Source organism: Papilio machaon, chromosome 13 (assembly GCF_912999745.1).
Source record: "Papilio machaon chromosome 13, ilPapMach1.1, whole genome shotgun sequence".
In the NCBI taxonomy this organism is placed as follows: domain Eukaryota; kingdom Metazoa; phylum Arthropoda; class Insecta; order Lepidoptera; family Papilionidae; genus Papilio; species Papilio machaon.
In genome coordinates this window covers 4,621,335-4,636,138 of record NC_059998.1, presented here as the reverse complement: position 1 = coordinate 4,636,138, position 14,804 = coordinate 4,621,335, and the positions used below count along the sequence as shown (strand labels likewise).

General features: G+C 35.5%; 1 protein-coding gene across 4 annotated transcripts in view; it reads left to right on the top strand.

Moving 5' to 3' along the window:
- The window catches only part of LOC106717702 (fibrosin-1-like protein), a 67,231-nt gene that overhangs the window by 17,396 nt on the left and 35,031 nt on the right, over positions 1-14,804 (top strand). For all 4 annotated transcript variants that reach the window (XM_045680806.1, XM_014511616.2, XM_045680807.1 and 1 more), the window contains exons 3-5: positions 9,280-9,399; positions 9,877-9,912; positions 10,873-10,899. In XM_045680806.1, coding sequence (XP_045536762.1) covers positions 9,280-9,399; positions 9,877-9,912; positions 10,873-10,899 — 183 coding nt within the window. The remainder of the gene's footprint in view (positions 1-9,279; positions 9,400-9,876; positions 9,913-10,872; positions 10,900-14,804) is intronic.

Genomic DNA, 14,804 nt, shown 5'->3' with positions numbered 1-14,804 from the left:
TAAGTTTCGCTCCCCATTTCCGACCGCCAGCTACTTAAATTCTCTTGAACATCCCACCAGACTTGTCGTTTATTTCTACTTTCAAGTTACTACCGTAATACTTGTTTAATGTTATATGGAAATTAAAACTATAAAGTAACTAACTTTAAATAAACTAAAATAACGATAGGGCAAAGAATCTGGAGATTAACATTTTCGAAGCGAGATATTCTGTGCAAAGCGGTTACAATTCTTAAAATGGACCGTCTCAAATGCTACAAACCCTTGAAGAAGTGTAAATCCCTGATCATCCCTAGCGTAGCAATAGCAATCAATCGGTATGTTCACATCGGTCGGTAACTACACGGGGCGCAATTGCATTTGTACGTCCTCATGAAATTGGTTGCGGTGAAGTGAACACGACTTGATTGCTTTCGACAGCGGTGTCCTTATTGTGTTGTCACTGGGAGCTGGCAGGCCGCCATCGCCCGACCGCCGAATGTTTTTATTCCCCGCTCCCTGATATTGCCGTTTGCTTACGTCTACTTCGATTTTCCTTATCTGCCTGCCGGCAAAATATACCGCCGTCTGTTTTATGTCGTCGTTTTGACATAACTTTGTTTGTATTTGAATTGTAATTATGCTATACATAATATTTTTTACAACTGTATACAAATTAAATAAGATCTTCGATATTTTTTTGTTTCTATTCAGTATTTGTTTGATCCAATCAAACTATTATATTTAATTTAATTTAATTTTGATCTATGTATTAATTTCTACGTAATAATTTGCTTCTTGTTTTGAGCCTACTTGTTGCCTTACATTTTGGCAAATTCGCATTACCTAACCTTTCAATTATTTACTTATATCAGTTGATTACGTCAGAGCCATTAAAAGCCAATATGACAGTGTTTTATTTATGGGCCAAAACATATAACATTGTAACATAGTAAGTGATAACTATCATTTTATCACAGTCCCTATCATACGCTCAAATGTTTAGTGTTAACACTAAACACCAGCGATGTATGTGATAAAACGGCAAACGATAGCGTCAAATAATTACGCGCGACACAACGGGTATGCGGATTCAATCCCAGTTCCATTAGCCGATGTAATATTAATCCAGTCTGTCGCGGCTTTCCATTTAGCGAAGGCGCGGAATGCTGGCGCGGATGCTGATTGATCTGGTTACTCTCCGAGATCGTCGCTCCGATGCAATGTTTAAGTTATTTTAAGCGAACCAATCTACGTGCGCCTCAATCTCTTATATTATTCATGGGCTGTCTGCAAACGATGGTATTTTCGGTCAATTTTATCGGTACTTCCTATTGTGTGCCACTCGCTGTATAATAGCTCGCTGAAATTGTACTATTATCATCATTTCTGATACTTATAATGTGAACTTAAATTTTAGTTTGTATAACAAAACTATGAAAATGTTGTAAAAGTTGTAATATTACATTTTGCATTATGTTTGTTTTAAAGTCTCAATAAATACATCAGTCCCTAAAAAACTGTTAAGGAAATACGTATACGATAAACAACAGCCGCCATCTGTATCCACTTTTATCAGAGCTTATTTTGATCAATGTCAAGACAACACTTCATCATAGATAAGTTGAGAAAAGTTATGGTACGCGGCGTCCGGGATTTAATCCGAACCACTTAGCGGCTCTCGTGACATGAACATTGAAATATATTAATAGTAGCTGTCGCCCTCGATTCCGTCTGCAAGGAATTAAATAAAAACTTAAGTAGCTTTTGTGTTCTCCCAGACTATGTTCTACATATGTGACAAATTTTATCAAGATCCGTTGAGCCGTTCCGAAGATACCTTTAAACAAACATCAATCCATCTAAACATTTGCATTAATCGTACTAGTAAGATAGTAACATTAAAAAACTACCTGATGCTCGCGACTTTACTAGTTTCTTTGTTCCTTCTCGTCCTTTTGCAACTTGATAATAGAAACCATGAATGCCGATTCCTCATAGCAAACAAGATTAGTTCTAATTGATCGCAGCTACAAAGATAAATGTTACAATATTTTGTTGTAAGTTACAGACGATGCGAGTAATTAGGGCGGCTAGTATCGCCGTCTAGTCCCAACACGAGTTACGTGCCGTGACATAAATAAATTATGCAACCGCACTTACACCAGTACAGTGCTCCGCGCAGTCACAAGTGCGCCGGCGCACGCCACTTCGTTCTCCCCAACATTAAACTGATCAATAAATATTATTAATTATTATGCGTTTATTGCAGCAGTTTTCATTTACATGGCAACTCGAATTTAATAGCATTGGCTAGCAATTAATAAGTCTGAATCAAGGCCATTTTTAAAAAGGTGACTTGAAGTGCAACAATTGTAAAAGCGTAATTTCTTCAGGCAGGAATTTTAATAAAAAAGTTTATAGAACGTGATAAAATTTCGGAAAACTGTAAATGAAAAAAACTACGCCAAGATTGATAAATTAATTCGCTGTAGAATCTAAATTTAAATAACTTTACATGTCCCTTACATTTAGTCTCAGTTCAGCGACAAGGTGTTAATCTAATTAGTATATATTGCTCACTTAAATACATTTTCAATGATATTGTCTGATATGAAATAACTTTACCCAATGTCTTTTTGTTACTACGACTGTTATTGGTTCACAAGTTCATGATATTTTTTATGAACCAAACAACCGTGTGGGTCGTTTAAGAACACTTGTGTTGTTTGGAGTGTTTATTTGTTAGCTCTGCTATTAAGTTGGGTTCTACTGAATATATCTATATAGTTTTCTTTATTTCTACTTAAAAAGGAGTTTTCATCTTCATCATCAATATTTTTCTTTCAATGGTCAACAAGTTTAAGCTTATACGAGAGAACAAAATATTAGAACCATTTGTCAGTGAAGCTTGCTAAGATATTTCAAATATGTATTTCAGAATGAATAAGTAATTCAAACAACGAGAAAATTATTCTTATATTTTTTATAAACTTAGAAAACAAATAGACATGTCTACTCGTATATCATTACGTTTATCGTGACTTGTGAATGTTTCATTTCAAACTCCGTAATCTCTTGAAGATTATTTATCTCGAGGGTACTTTATACCGAATGAAATGTCGCAAATTTTCTAAAGTCTTTTATTTTTTTATTGCTAATGTTATCTATGCTGTTCAATAACATCATTTATTACTGTCACGCTGTTATTGCTCAGGATTTTATCTCTGACAAGATCGCACGTTAAAAAGATTTTATTCATATTGTTTGTACATTTAGACGTTACTATTATCCAACTTGGCAATAGAAAATTACTGTAATTTATTTTGTTTGTCGAAACACAAAAGTAAATATTGCCTCAGTTTATTATCAATATTTTATATATACCGAATAAAAAACAAGAATATATTTACATTTTGATCATCTATTCAAAGATTGCTAGATATTCATGAATACTTGAAAGAAAAATAAGCATGTAATTTACTTGATATTAAGTGATCAGCGCTGTTTGAAAAATTACAGGTTTTTTATTTGAAACCATCAATGTGGAAAAGTGGAGGTGTGGTCGAAAATCATGTAGTTATTTTTCCACTTACCGTTCGTACAAAATACAACAGCAGTTTTCTGTAAGCAAGACGGTCGGTGCTTACAGAAAACTGCTGTTGTATTCCGAGACCTGTTGTTGGATCCCTCTTCGTGAATATTTTTCGTACAAGTACTTGTAAGTTTTTTAAGAATAATATATTAGATTCTCTTCTTTATGTGGTTTAAATTTTGAGTGTGTTTTTGTTTTACTCATTAGTACTTAGCACTTTTAAACGTTTAAAGATTTTAGTCCATTAGACCTAAACCATATAGGCCGGCCACGGAAGCAAAGCTAAGTACGTAGGTCTAAATAGTTTCAGACGAATACCGAAGACAGTACATATTCAGGATAATTGAATGATTTATCGCGTTGGTCACGTTCCGCCGCCATATGGAGTTCTCATGAATAAGTAATGTTCTGGCGCGGTCGTTGTTTCAATTAGCGGTTGTGTCGTCGGTCGGCCGACCCCCGCTCCTACTGGCCCGCCTTCGCCCCCGGGCCCGCCCGCCGGCCAAACTACACGTCACGACGGATCTGATTTAATAGTTGTCCTTTAGTCGATAAACATTTATTACTACAGGGATTTCAACGCTAATATAATCACTTTCGTGGCCTCCGTTTAAAGATTCAGTTATTGCAGCATTTGTATGAAAACAAAACAAAAACAGTAAACATTGCTGACTTTTTAAAATGCGGTACAAGTAGATACTTGTACCTTTAGAAAGCAAGATGTTAGTGCTTTGGCTTCAATGCCGTAGTTAGATAAATAACTGAGGGTAAAATGACGTTATCTTTAAACTAGGAATAAACATATCGATGGTTTTCTGACGCAACCTCGTATCTCAGAAATCACTACTTTTCAGGAAAGACAAAAAACGTTTTATATTGAAATGTTTAGTTTTTTTTAACAATTTTTTTTTCTAATTTTAAAAATATTCAATCTTTTGACAAATTTTTGAGTTAAATATAGTATTAAAAAAAAATTAATCATTACTTTTTCTTTTATTTTCTGAGATACGTGTTTGTCGCAGAGAAAAAAACGTAACATACGTGATTGCGTAATATCTTTTTCAAATAAGGATACATGAATAAAAAAATTTTAATTATTTTATTTTAAGAACAGATCATTTGTACAGCTTGGACATCTACAGTGAAAGCCTTGATCTCTCCAGCAATAGCCTTTGTTTTATCCTGGTCTTTTTCATCTCGAGCACGGTCTTTTTCTTTTACATGCTTATTGTACTCTTCTGTTGATATATTTTTATTTTTAAATGCAAAACATGTGTCGCAGAAGTCTTTTCGCGGTTGGAAAATCTCAATATTCATCGATTACATTTTTTTAACTAAAAATCCATAGCTAGGTACTTCACTATCTGGGATATTTAGCTCTTTCATAGATTTAAAAAAATCACGGTAAACGTCTTGAGCAGACTTATATAAATTGTCTAAATATAACTTGGATGTATCTTTTCGACAATAGTGAGACTCCATCTTGGGTGATTTATTTAAAAAATTCTCTACGTGTGATAGCTTCCCCTTGATTAGCTTTGATTCTTTTCTAGTATTCTTTGATTTTATTTTTAACAAACCAAAATCACTACTTTTTTACCCAGTTTAGAACTGTCAGTTTGATTCAAAACTATTGAATTTGATGAATTTAATAATCCATGTGATGACATTGATTGAGCTGAAGCTAGTACAAATAAGCCCGTAGATTTATCTAAGTGCATATTTGTAAATAAACTAGAATCAACATTCTCCTCTTCGTCTTCGTTCACTGGTGTACATTCGAGAGGAATTAAAACTCCAGTAGTTTCATCAAGCACCATTACTACTTCATGATTTTTACTTTCATTATTATTTCGATCTTTATCTATATTGTTTTTTCGTTTGTTGAATTTGGCTCTTCGGATGACATATTATTTAACTCTAAAAAATAACAAATTAAATTTTTTAATTTCATGCCAGTGATAGGTTAGAATTGATAATTGTTTAATTTTTTTTTACTTACTTTGATACTTTTTTTCACTATAATAAAAAATGTGTTTATTAACTATTGTTTATTCACTTTGAATAACAATTCAATTTACTGAAAGATATTTAAAGTAATAATAATAAAGTAATAATAAAGTTTTTATTTATAAAATTGGACCAAATAACATTGCTGAGAGAGAACTTGTTTTTTTTTGTGACTGAGTTGTCACTGTTTACCTTGAAGAGGCATTTACAGTTTCACCGAGCTTGAGGTGGCCGGGCGCAGATGGCGCTTAGCCTAAACCTCGTTTATGAGTAACTGGGCTCGAGGGCTCCCTCGGGAGCCTCGGCTCGGGCAGTTACTTCGTTATTATTACCGGATTGGGAGGTCACCGAGCTCTTAGGTCGCTTCGGTGGACGCTCCATGGAGTGACTGGGCGCAAGGGCCCCCGAGAAGGGACCTCGGGCTTGGGCTGTCAAGCATTCCGATTCAAGGGTGCCCGAGAGGGCCGAACCTCGGCTTGATCGGTTGCTATTATCTGATTGCTATTATTAATACATCTAACATTACTACCACTTCGGAAAGCGTTAGCGCTGGGAGAAGAAGTGGCGGAAGAAACTCCAGCAACGCTTCTACTGTTAATAGGAGAAAAAGAGAGAACTTGTTTATAAATGCGCCATCTTGTATTTCAAGATACGAGGTTGCGCTTGACACATTTTTTTGAACTGAGATACGAGATTGTATTTTTTTAAATAAAAAAAAATTGAATGAATATTTTTATTTATAACTTTACAGATCTATGCAGCTATATTTATTGATTAATTTTCCGATTAAATCTCAAAATCGTCAAAAATCGAGTTACGAGGTTGCGTCAGAAAACCATCGATATACGAAATCCGAATGTCCTTATATTTATTCTTTCAGTAACATGTTCCAATTTATCGTAACATATCACTTAAGGTTTAAAGCTCCCGTTTAAATTGCGGGAGCCCTCGAGCTAAGTTACTCTTAAAGTTCAGGCTAAGCGCACTTAACGCTTGATCGCCTCGAAACCCGGTGGGACTACGGATGACTCTTTAAACAATCACCTTTAAAGTAAAAAAACTTCACAATATGTAAGGTGACATTGCAACTTCCTTATAGGTGAATTTATCGCGTTGTTTATCTATGTTTAAGTTCAGTTCGATTCTCAAAAACAGTATCTTGTACATAATAAACTTTTACGACCTCTCCAAACAATAAAACGTCTTTGCAAACATGACATTTTGTTACATTGTGTCGACTATTCAAACTTATTTCCATAACACAACATGAACAGTTGTCGGTGAGTAGGTGTCTCGACGGCGCACTCATTAACAACTCTGTTCACTCGGTGCGGGAGTGTCCATTGTAATTAAAGCGCATTCGTAATGAGCTATAGCAATTATGCGGTAACATCCGGCGTTACCCGGAGCAACACGCGTCCTGGATTAAGGGATCCTGTTGGCCTATGCGGTGTCGGATTAAATTGATACGCCGCGACTCAACTCAACTCGTTTATCTATGTAAAGGGTCGGGAAGCGATCCCTTTTATTAGGAGCGGGGACGTAATCGTGCGCGTATAGCTTATTGTTGGCTGTTATGTGGGAATAAGGACGCGTTCAACTTTTATTACGTCTCTCTCGGTGACTACTTAAGGCACCGTTAACAAAGTTATGCTTTCACGCTTCCGCGGCGGCGCTCTTGATCACCCCTTAGATTTGTTTTTGATTGAGTAATAAAAAGGGAATCTTCGATGTTTGAATTTTAATGCATATATTCAATAAACACTTTAACTAAATAAAAATGTAATAAGTCTTTTATCGGGCTCAAAGTTTAGATAAAAATATACTGACATGTGCCGTTGTGTGGCATTTAAATGGTGAATTTAGTAACTATGGTTTTAACAAGCATTTGATTTTGAAACTAATAAGTATTACAATTTAACATCACCGGGTTTGATTTATCACGATGCAGTGATATAATACGTTTAAACAATATGGATTAAATAATGCAAAGATAAATATCTATAAGTTTCATAACAAATAAGAAACAACAAGATCGAGATTCATATTCTACAAAACAAGGCATAACTTAGTGCTGTATTATTATCTATTATGCTACATTGTTACTGTATCTAGAATAAAGTGACACCAATATTACAACGAAACATGCCAAAAATCGTTCATCGTTCACGAAAAATATTATGACACGTAAATCAAAACATATTTGATGGTCCGTAATAAAATTGTGAAAGTTCATTGAGCGAGCGCGGCCAGAGAGTTATCCATTTACAGAGAGTTACTGGTCGTTTTATTTTCTTTTATCCGTCCCGTCGAGCGCCCTCCCCCGGACTCGAGCGCGCTGCGAGCCCCGCCGTAAAATACACGCGAAATGTGATAAATGGAAAACTCTTTTTATTGTTGGGACCCGGCCACGCAACGTTACGGGTAGGCAGTCTCCCTGTCCGCCTTATCAAGTTTTCTTATATCCTAGTTACCGCTCAATTTTGCCAGTCTACATAAAAAGCTTTCCTTTTACCCTCATCTAATAGAATTTTACCCTCTTACCGTGTAAGAGTATCGCTACACGTCTTTGCTTCGAGTCTATTGACGTACGGAGATAAATCTCTTATACAATCTGTTGTAATATGGACTTGAAAAGGTTCATACATCTCTTTATGGAGTTTAATATTTGCTATTTTATTATAACTTTAAAAAATAGAATTGAACTCTTGCGAAATAGTACAAGACTCATAAAACTATTATCATTTACTTCTTTGACGAATAATTAAGAATCGTTTGAAATACAATTTTGAAAGAAAGATATTTTTCGTTTGAATAAATACACCACTGATTTTGGTCACAATAGTACAAATTTAAATATGTGCTCTTAAATATTTGAATAGTTGGTTTAATGCTTTGTTTGTTCTTTAATACAAAACTCGGTCTGCATTAAGATGAAAACGTTCCCAGTCTCTCTCGGATACAAAGCAATACGATGGAATAAATTCATCCATTTAGATCCGCTTAGTAATGTTTACGTGATGCGAGTACAAATTCAACGAACAGCTAAAACAAATTTACTGTCTTATTATGCCGTAATTTGCATTGCTACTCGTACACCTCATTATCGTTTATTTTATATAAGCTCTCACAACTTTTGTTTCAATCGGTGTAGATAGAGATAACAATCTTTGTTTGCGTTTAAATAAATACTAAGTTTGTTAGGACAACCGTGACAAGGCCTTGTAATTTTTTTTCGGATAACATAACTAAGTTGTAAAAAAATGATATGCAATTTAATAAACATGTTTTGATTTATATGATTTGATTGTATTTCATTTTCCACGTATTTGATGGAGTTAACATTATTATAGTGGAAAATGGACATCGAATTGGATGTCTGATGTTTATGTCGGTTGAAGAACGTGAATATAAAGTTATCTACATTAAAATAATCATGGCTAAATCACATTCAGAGGCATCGTTTGTTTTGTTGTGCCAAAATAAAAATTTATGAACAAACCAGATGCAATCTTGATATTTTTTATACTTACGGATGATACGGTCATGGCGCTTGCATTTTTAACAAATACTAGATGAACATGTGTATTTTATAAGAGTCCCTTTCACGTTCATTCGAAAGTGAAGAGGCATATAGCCTAATATTTGCCGTAAGACGTTCAGAAACAGTTTTTATTTGAATAATTATTGTGCAGGGTATAACGCTGCTTCAAGACGCTGGCACGTCGGATGACAGTGGAAGGGCATCTGAACGGCTCACGGGCAGCTCATTGGCGCCACGCGACCCCGATTCCTCGCGCGATCGTCTTAGTGACGTACGTATACACTACAATCCAAAACTTTTATAAGTATATCAATAACTTTGTAATACATGTCAGCTTAGCATTATCGGGATTCGATGTCGTCCTAGACTTTCACTATTGCAATAAAATTTCTAAAAATTTAAATCTAAATGTCGAACAGACTTGAATTTGCTTTAATCTAAATTTCCGATCTACTTTATTCATGCATGTCAATGATATTACCATTTTGATTCAATGTTGTGACTGTCTCTCAGTGTTAGATATGTGTTCACTATTCAGTTGATGTTTATACGAAATTGTTTGCTGCCTTTTATTTGTCTCTCCCCGTGTATTCTTATAAAATCATGAGATTTAATATGACTTGATAAGACTGACGAATAGTTAGAATTTGTTGATAAATACAAGGGGAGCGACACGTAAATCTACCTACTACACTACCTCAATCGACCCAGTCCACTCATATGTTCGCCTTCTCTCTCCTGCCTACAGGCCAGTAGCCGCTGTAGTTCCGGAAAAGGCTATATCGTGAGTATCCTCATTCATGTCCTATAGCGTATAAGCTCCTCTGGCATGACTCACACGTCCATCGGCTTCGCTTGTGTATATTGACTTTTATTACATTTACGCGGAAAGCATGGATAAAGTTTGGCTGGTTTTCTTTTTCCTCTAATTCTTAACTCTTGCTTATCTATCTATCTAATTTCAAATCTTGTAATCTTAAGTGCTATTACAGCGACGTGACTGCACTGTTAAATCTAAGGTTCTCATAGCCTCATCGAAAGCGGTTTCCATATGAACAACTAGCGAGCGGTCGGTTCGGACACGTAACCTATTCCACGCCTCAATAAAACCAATAATGTATCATTTAGTTGCCATTCCTAGTCGCCAAGCGAGCCGTGAACGCTATTAGGAGTTATTTAAAGGTGAAAGCCATAATTTTCGATTACCTTGTGCAAATTTAGTCCGATCACGCAACACACGGTCCCCGTTCGATATTCGGCGCGTATCGCAGGTAAATCACGAGATTTGTCGAGGCGGTGCCGCCCCGTACTACATAACATTACGCGCGCCCGCCCTGAATACTTCATGTACTGTATTTATTTGAAATTGTAATATCTCTGCCCGATCCCTTGTTTCCCTCGACGCGAACTCGACTCGTAAATATCGAATGGATTATTTCGACTCGACACGGTGATAGAGTTTCTTTTCAAACAATTTGTATATTGATTGATATTCCACTTTGTTGGGTTTGGTTTAGGTTATGGCTTCAATATTTTCATATGGGTTGTAATATAATTCCATTACGTAAACTAATTCTAACTTACTTTATTTATGTTAACCAATTGTAACTTTATTAACAGCATTTTTATACTGGTTGTAAAACATAATATTGGCTTGATATAATATTTTATGCATGCAGCAGGAGTTGTGTTATTTGAAGAAAGTTTTCAGTGTTATTAATGCATAAACGTCTCTCTTTTGCAGTGTGATAGTGAAGGCGACGACGACAAGGCAAGTACAATAAATATTATTTCGCAGCCGGCACTGCCGACTGAATTTCCAGCTATATTTACGTAGCGCGTAAATTAATTAAAGCGGTCCTCTCGGCTCCTTGTGAGCGAAAAGTTGAAACCGGGCGTAGGGAATAAATGTCCGTGTAATGTAAGTGGTGAAGTTGTTCGCTCCCCGGGTTATTACCCCGCACACTCGCGCCCGGATTAATCTATTCCACGGAGAAAACTCTGCACTTGTTTACATATTAATTACCGTCTACTTAGTTTAATGTCCTCGGCAATTTCTGCCGAACTAAGACTTCAAAGGTAAAGCCACAACGAGAGTCGGATTTAATTGAGGATTTATTAACTCAGATAGAGTTTGTAAGACTAACTTTATGTTCGAGGTTTTCGTGGCGGCAATTAAATGTTTAAAATTTCGTTAATTAGATAAGAACAAATATACATTCTAGAGTAGATCCTACTTTGCCTCCTCTTTTACATATTTAAAGCCAATTGGAGTATTAATCTATGAAAATTTTAAATTTATGGAACTAAAAAATTTATGTTCTGGTTTTATTTCCACTTAAACGTTAGCAATAAACGAATAGTGAAAAAGTGTAATATGACGCTGCTTTTATTTGCAAACGGGTCAGTCTGCAGGCATGAGTCGGAGGGGTTGGCGAGTTTCTCTTTGTGCGGACCGTACTCGCTGTAGGGGCTTAACTAACTCGTCAACAGGTTGTAAAATGCGAGTGAAAAGCTCGAGTCGTGAACGTGGAGCGCTCTCCGACGCGTGTCGACGTCGCAAAGGGCCCTGATTACGCGCCGCCGCACCGCTTCCTAATTGCAAGATTGGCGCAGTCGCCAAGTGGCCGTAATTAAACATTACATTAACTCTTTTGCTGCTGACGCTACGCCACGCTCGCCTCCCAAGCGCGACATTCAATGTGTGCGTTCCAATTCTGTCACTTGTAAGAGTGTGTACCCAAGTGGAGGGCATATTACATGCTGTAATTTTCACGCCTGCTCTCGAGATATGTAGTACCTACAACTTTATTTGTATCTTTAGCCGTAATAAATCTGTAGAGATAGCATTTTAATACATATTCAAAATATAAATATCATCTTTAACTTTCAGAGTTATTTAACTGCCTTAGTAATTAGCTTACAAGCCTGAGTAAGTGAAGTCAACTACTGAACTAAGTATTCCTACGGATAAACGTGAAGTCCCGAGTATTTGCCAGTGCAAAATAAATGTCGAAAGCAAACGATTCTAGCAGGTTGTTTTCTTCAAACTACCGAAAACTTTAAGTGCACGGTATCTATACATTCTGTGTACAGGCACAGAGTTACATCTTGAGCGCATTGTTTGTACAGCTTTGAAACTTTCCCAACTAAGTTAAGGATTGTTATCTTGTTACAAATATCTTTAATGTAAACTCCACCACACTTACCGTACGTCAACTATTGTAGTTAAAAAAAACATATTTGAATTATTTCCATTACAATTGATAAAAAATGTATCCCAATATGAAACGGGAGAAACAAAACAAGCAATATTCACTGAACATTCCTCTACTCTTAACGCTATTTTGTTGGAAATAATATAAATATGTTTCCTATAAAATATCGCTTGTAAAAAAATATTAATGTATCTGAATTTATTTCAACGTGATAGATATTCACAGAAGTTCAATCTAAAATATTCATTTCAAATTCAAAAGAAATATTGTTTTTACAGTTTTGTTAGTTACATGTTTTAAAACGTTTGTATAATTTAAACTAGAACAGTATACGTGGTTAAAAGCACAAGTTTGTGTAGAGAATGAAAATCAAAACATGCTATCGCAATAAGTACCAAGCATTCAGCACCAACAAACATCCTACCGAAATAAAAAGAGGATTTAAAAAAAATAACGATATTGAAAAAAAATGGTTAAACTATAATTTATAAAGGTTTTCCAAAAATAAAATTATTCTATTTTCTGACTCTGTTATTTCAGTGCATGATTATGAAATAATATTATACTAAGGTTGATGTATGATATTATTTTTGAATGCTCAAATACAAACAATTTACGCGAATCCGCTTCAGGTATTTAGTTTTCACGTAATCGTATTACAACGTAAAGTGCGCATATTGCAAACACTTGTTAAATACAGTTTGAATTAAGTGGCACGGCAACACCGGCTAATGGATATTTGAGGAGGAAATCAGTTTGAGCCGCGTCGTGTTGATTAATTAAATCATCTCGGGGGGACTACACCGCTAGCGCTATCCGACTTCTACATACCTAAGCGAGTGAGATAGGAACACTTGTTCTGTTCACTGACCGATATTCAAACTGGATTCGTAACTAACTTTTTAAGTCCTATTTTATTGCATTTAATTTTTAAAATTTACATTAAAACATTCTAGCAATTGCCCAGTATACTATATTCTCGTAATTTTAAATTAAAAGTATTTTTTTCAGTTTATTACAGTATGCCTACTTGTTACAGTTTTTTCGCAACTTAGATTGTAACGTGAACGTATTATATTCACCGGGAATTCTGATTATTCGTCATGCCGAACAAAGCAACGAAAAAGAGCTGCCTATTACTAACTAGAATATTTGCTGATTGCCGTGCAAGTTATGAATAGCTTTGCTAGAATCTCTGCGGAGTAGAAAAAGCCAGCAAACTCTGTTATTAGCTTAGCAATAACAGCGGCTGTAGTGACCTCCCCTGCACGACCACAGCCCACCGGAACCCGTATACGTAACTTGCGACTGTTTTTTTTTATCCTGCCAGTACTTTGAACCTATTTAGGTTTTTTAAATCGATATTGACTCGTTTCGAAAGTATTCTTGTTTATAGCGCTAATTAGAGTTTCTATTTTTTTATTTGTAAGCAACTGTTGGCGTATAAATAGTAGAATATTGAGAAACTGTAACCTAACCATTGGTAAGAGTAAACAAGTTTGATAATATAAATATTTGAATGAAAGAATTATTTAATAATCTTAACAAAAAACGTTATACTGTATAGGTCATGTGTCACGATTCACTTAGTACTCACATTTTTCTCATCTTTCCTACACACAATGTATAAAAACGCGTAGTTTTCACAGAATAAGCACAAAGCTCATCATCATACATCAGCTTGTATATCATTTCTAGTCGATTAGAGTTTGGGCAAAGTTGCGCAGTCTGCCCTATTCGAACGTGTCAAAGAAAATTTGGGAACATTAATAAAATCTAGAAAACACATCATCATTTACATGGTATAAAATTCTTACGTAATTTTTAATCAACTTTTGCAATTTTTTTAAACTAAACTTTTAAAATTTTTGGTTACTGCACACGAGATTTTTTTAGATTAAGGTCCAGACATTTTTTTTTTTTTATCAAATCATGTACGACTAGTATTTAAAACCACCGTGGTTTCCTTGCGGTCATTATTTCTAGAAATTGAGTTGAAAAATTAATAAGAAAAATTGTTCAGAAGTAAAGTACTGAGATGCGGATGAAAAAAGCAATTCAAAAATTTCTTTTTATAAATTTCAAGCATACGCAAGTGAAATATCGCCAAAAGGAAAACTTCTAACGCCCCGCAGCGACGGGCGTCTCTTAGCAGAATTTACCTTACGCAAACCTGCCTCGGTTAATTGAAAGAGCTTCTTTCATTTAGGTAATATTTTACGTCGCGGAGTCTGCCGGCGCGGCGGGAATGCGGTTACTCTCAAACACGTAACGCGCCTCCCTCGCTCTCATTCGACGGTCGGTTACGACCCTTTTGTAGCGCGCAAACCAACAAGAAAATAATTTAATCTCTCCCACGGAATCGGAATATAAATTTGTTTCCAACATTATCTTAATTGCTACTTCTGTTCTATCAACTCTCAGCCCTGCCTTTGATGAATTGTTTTCAATTTATTTT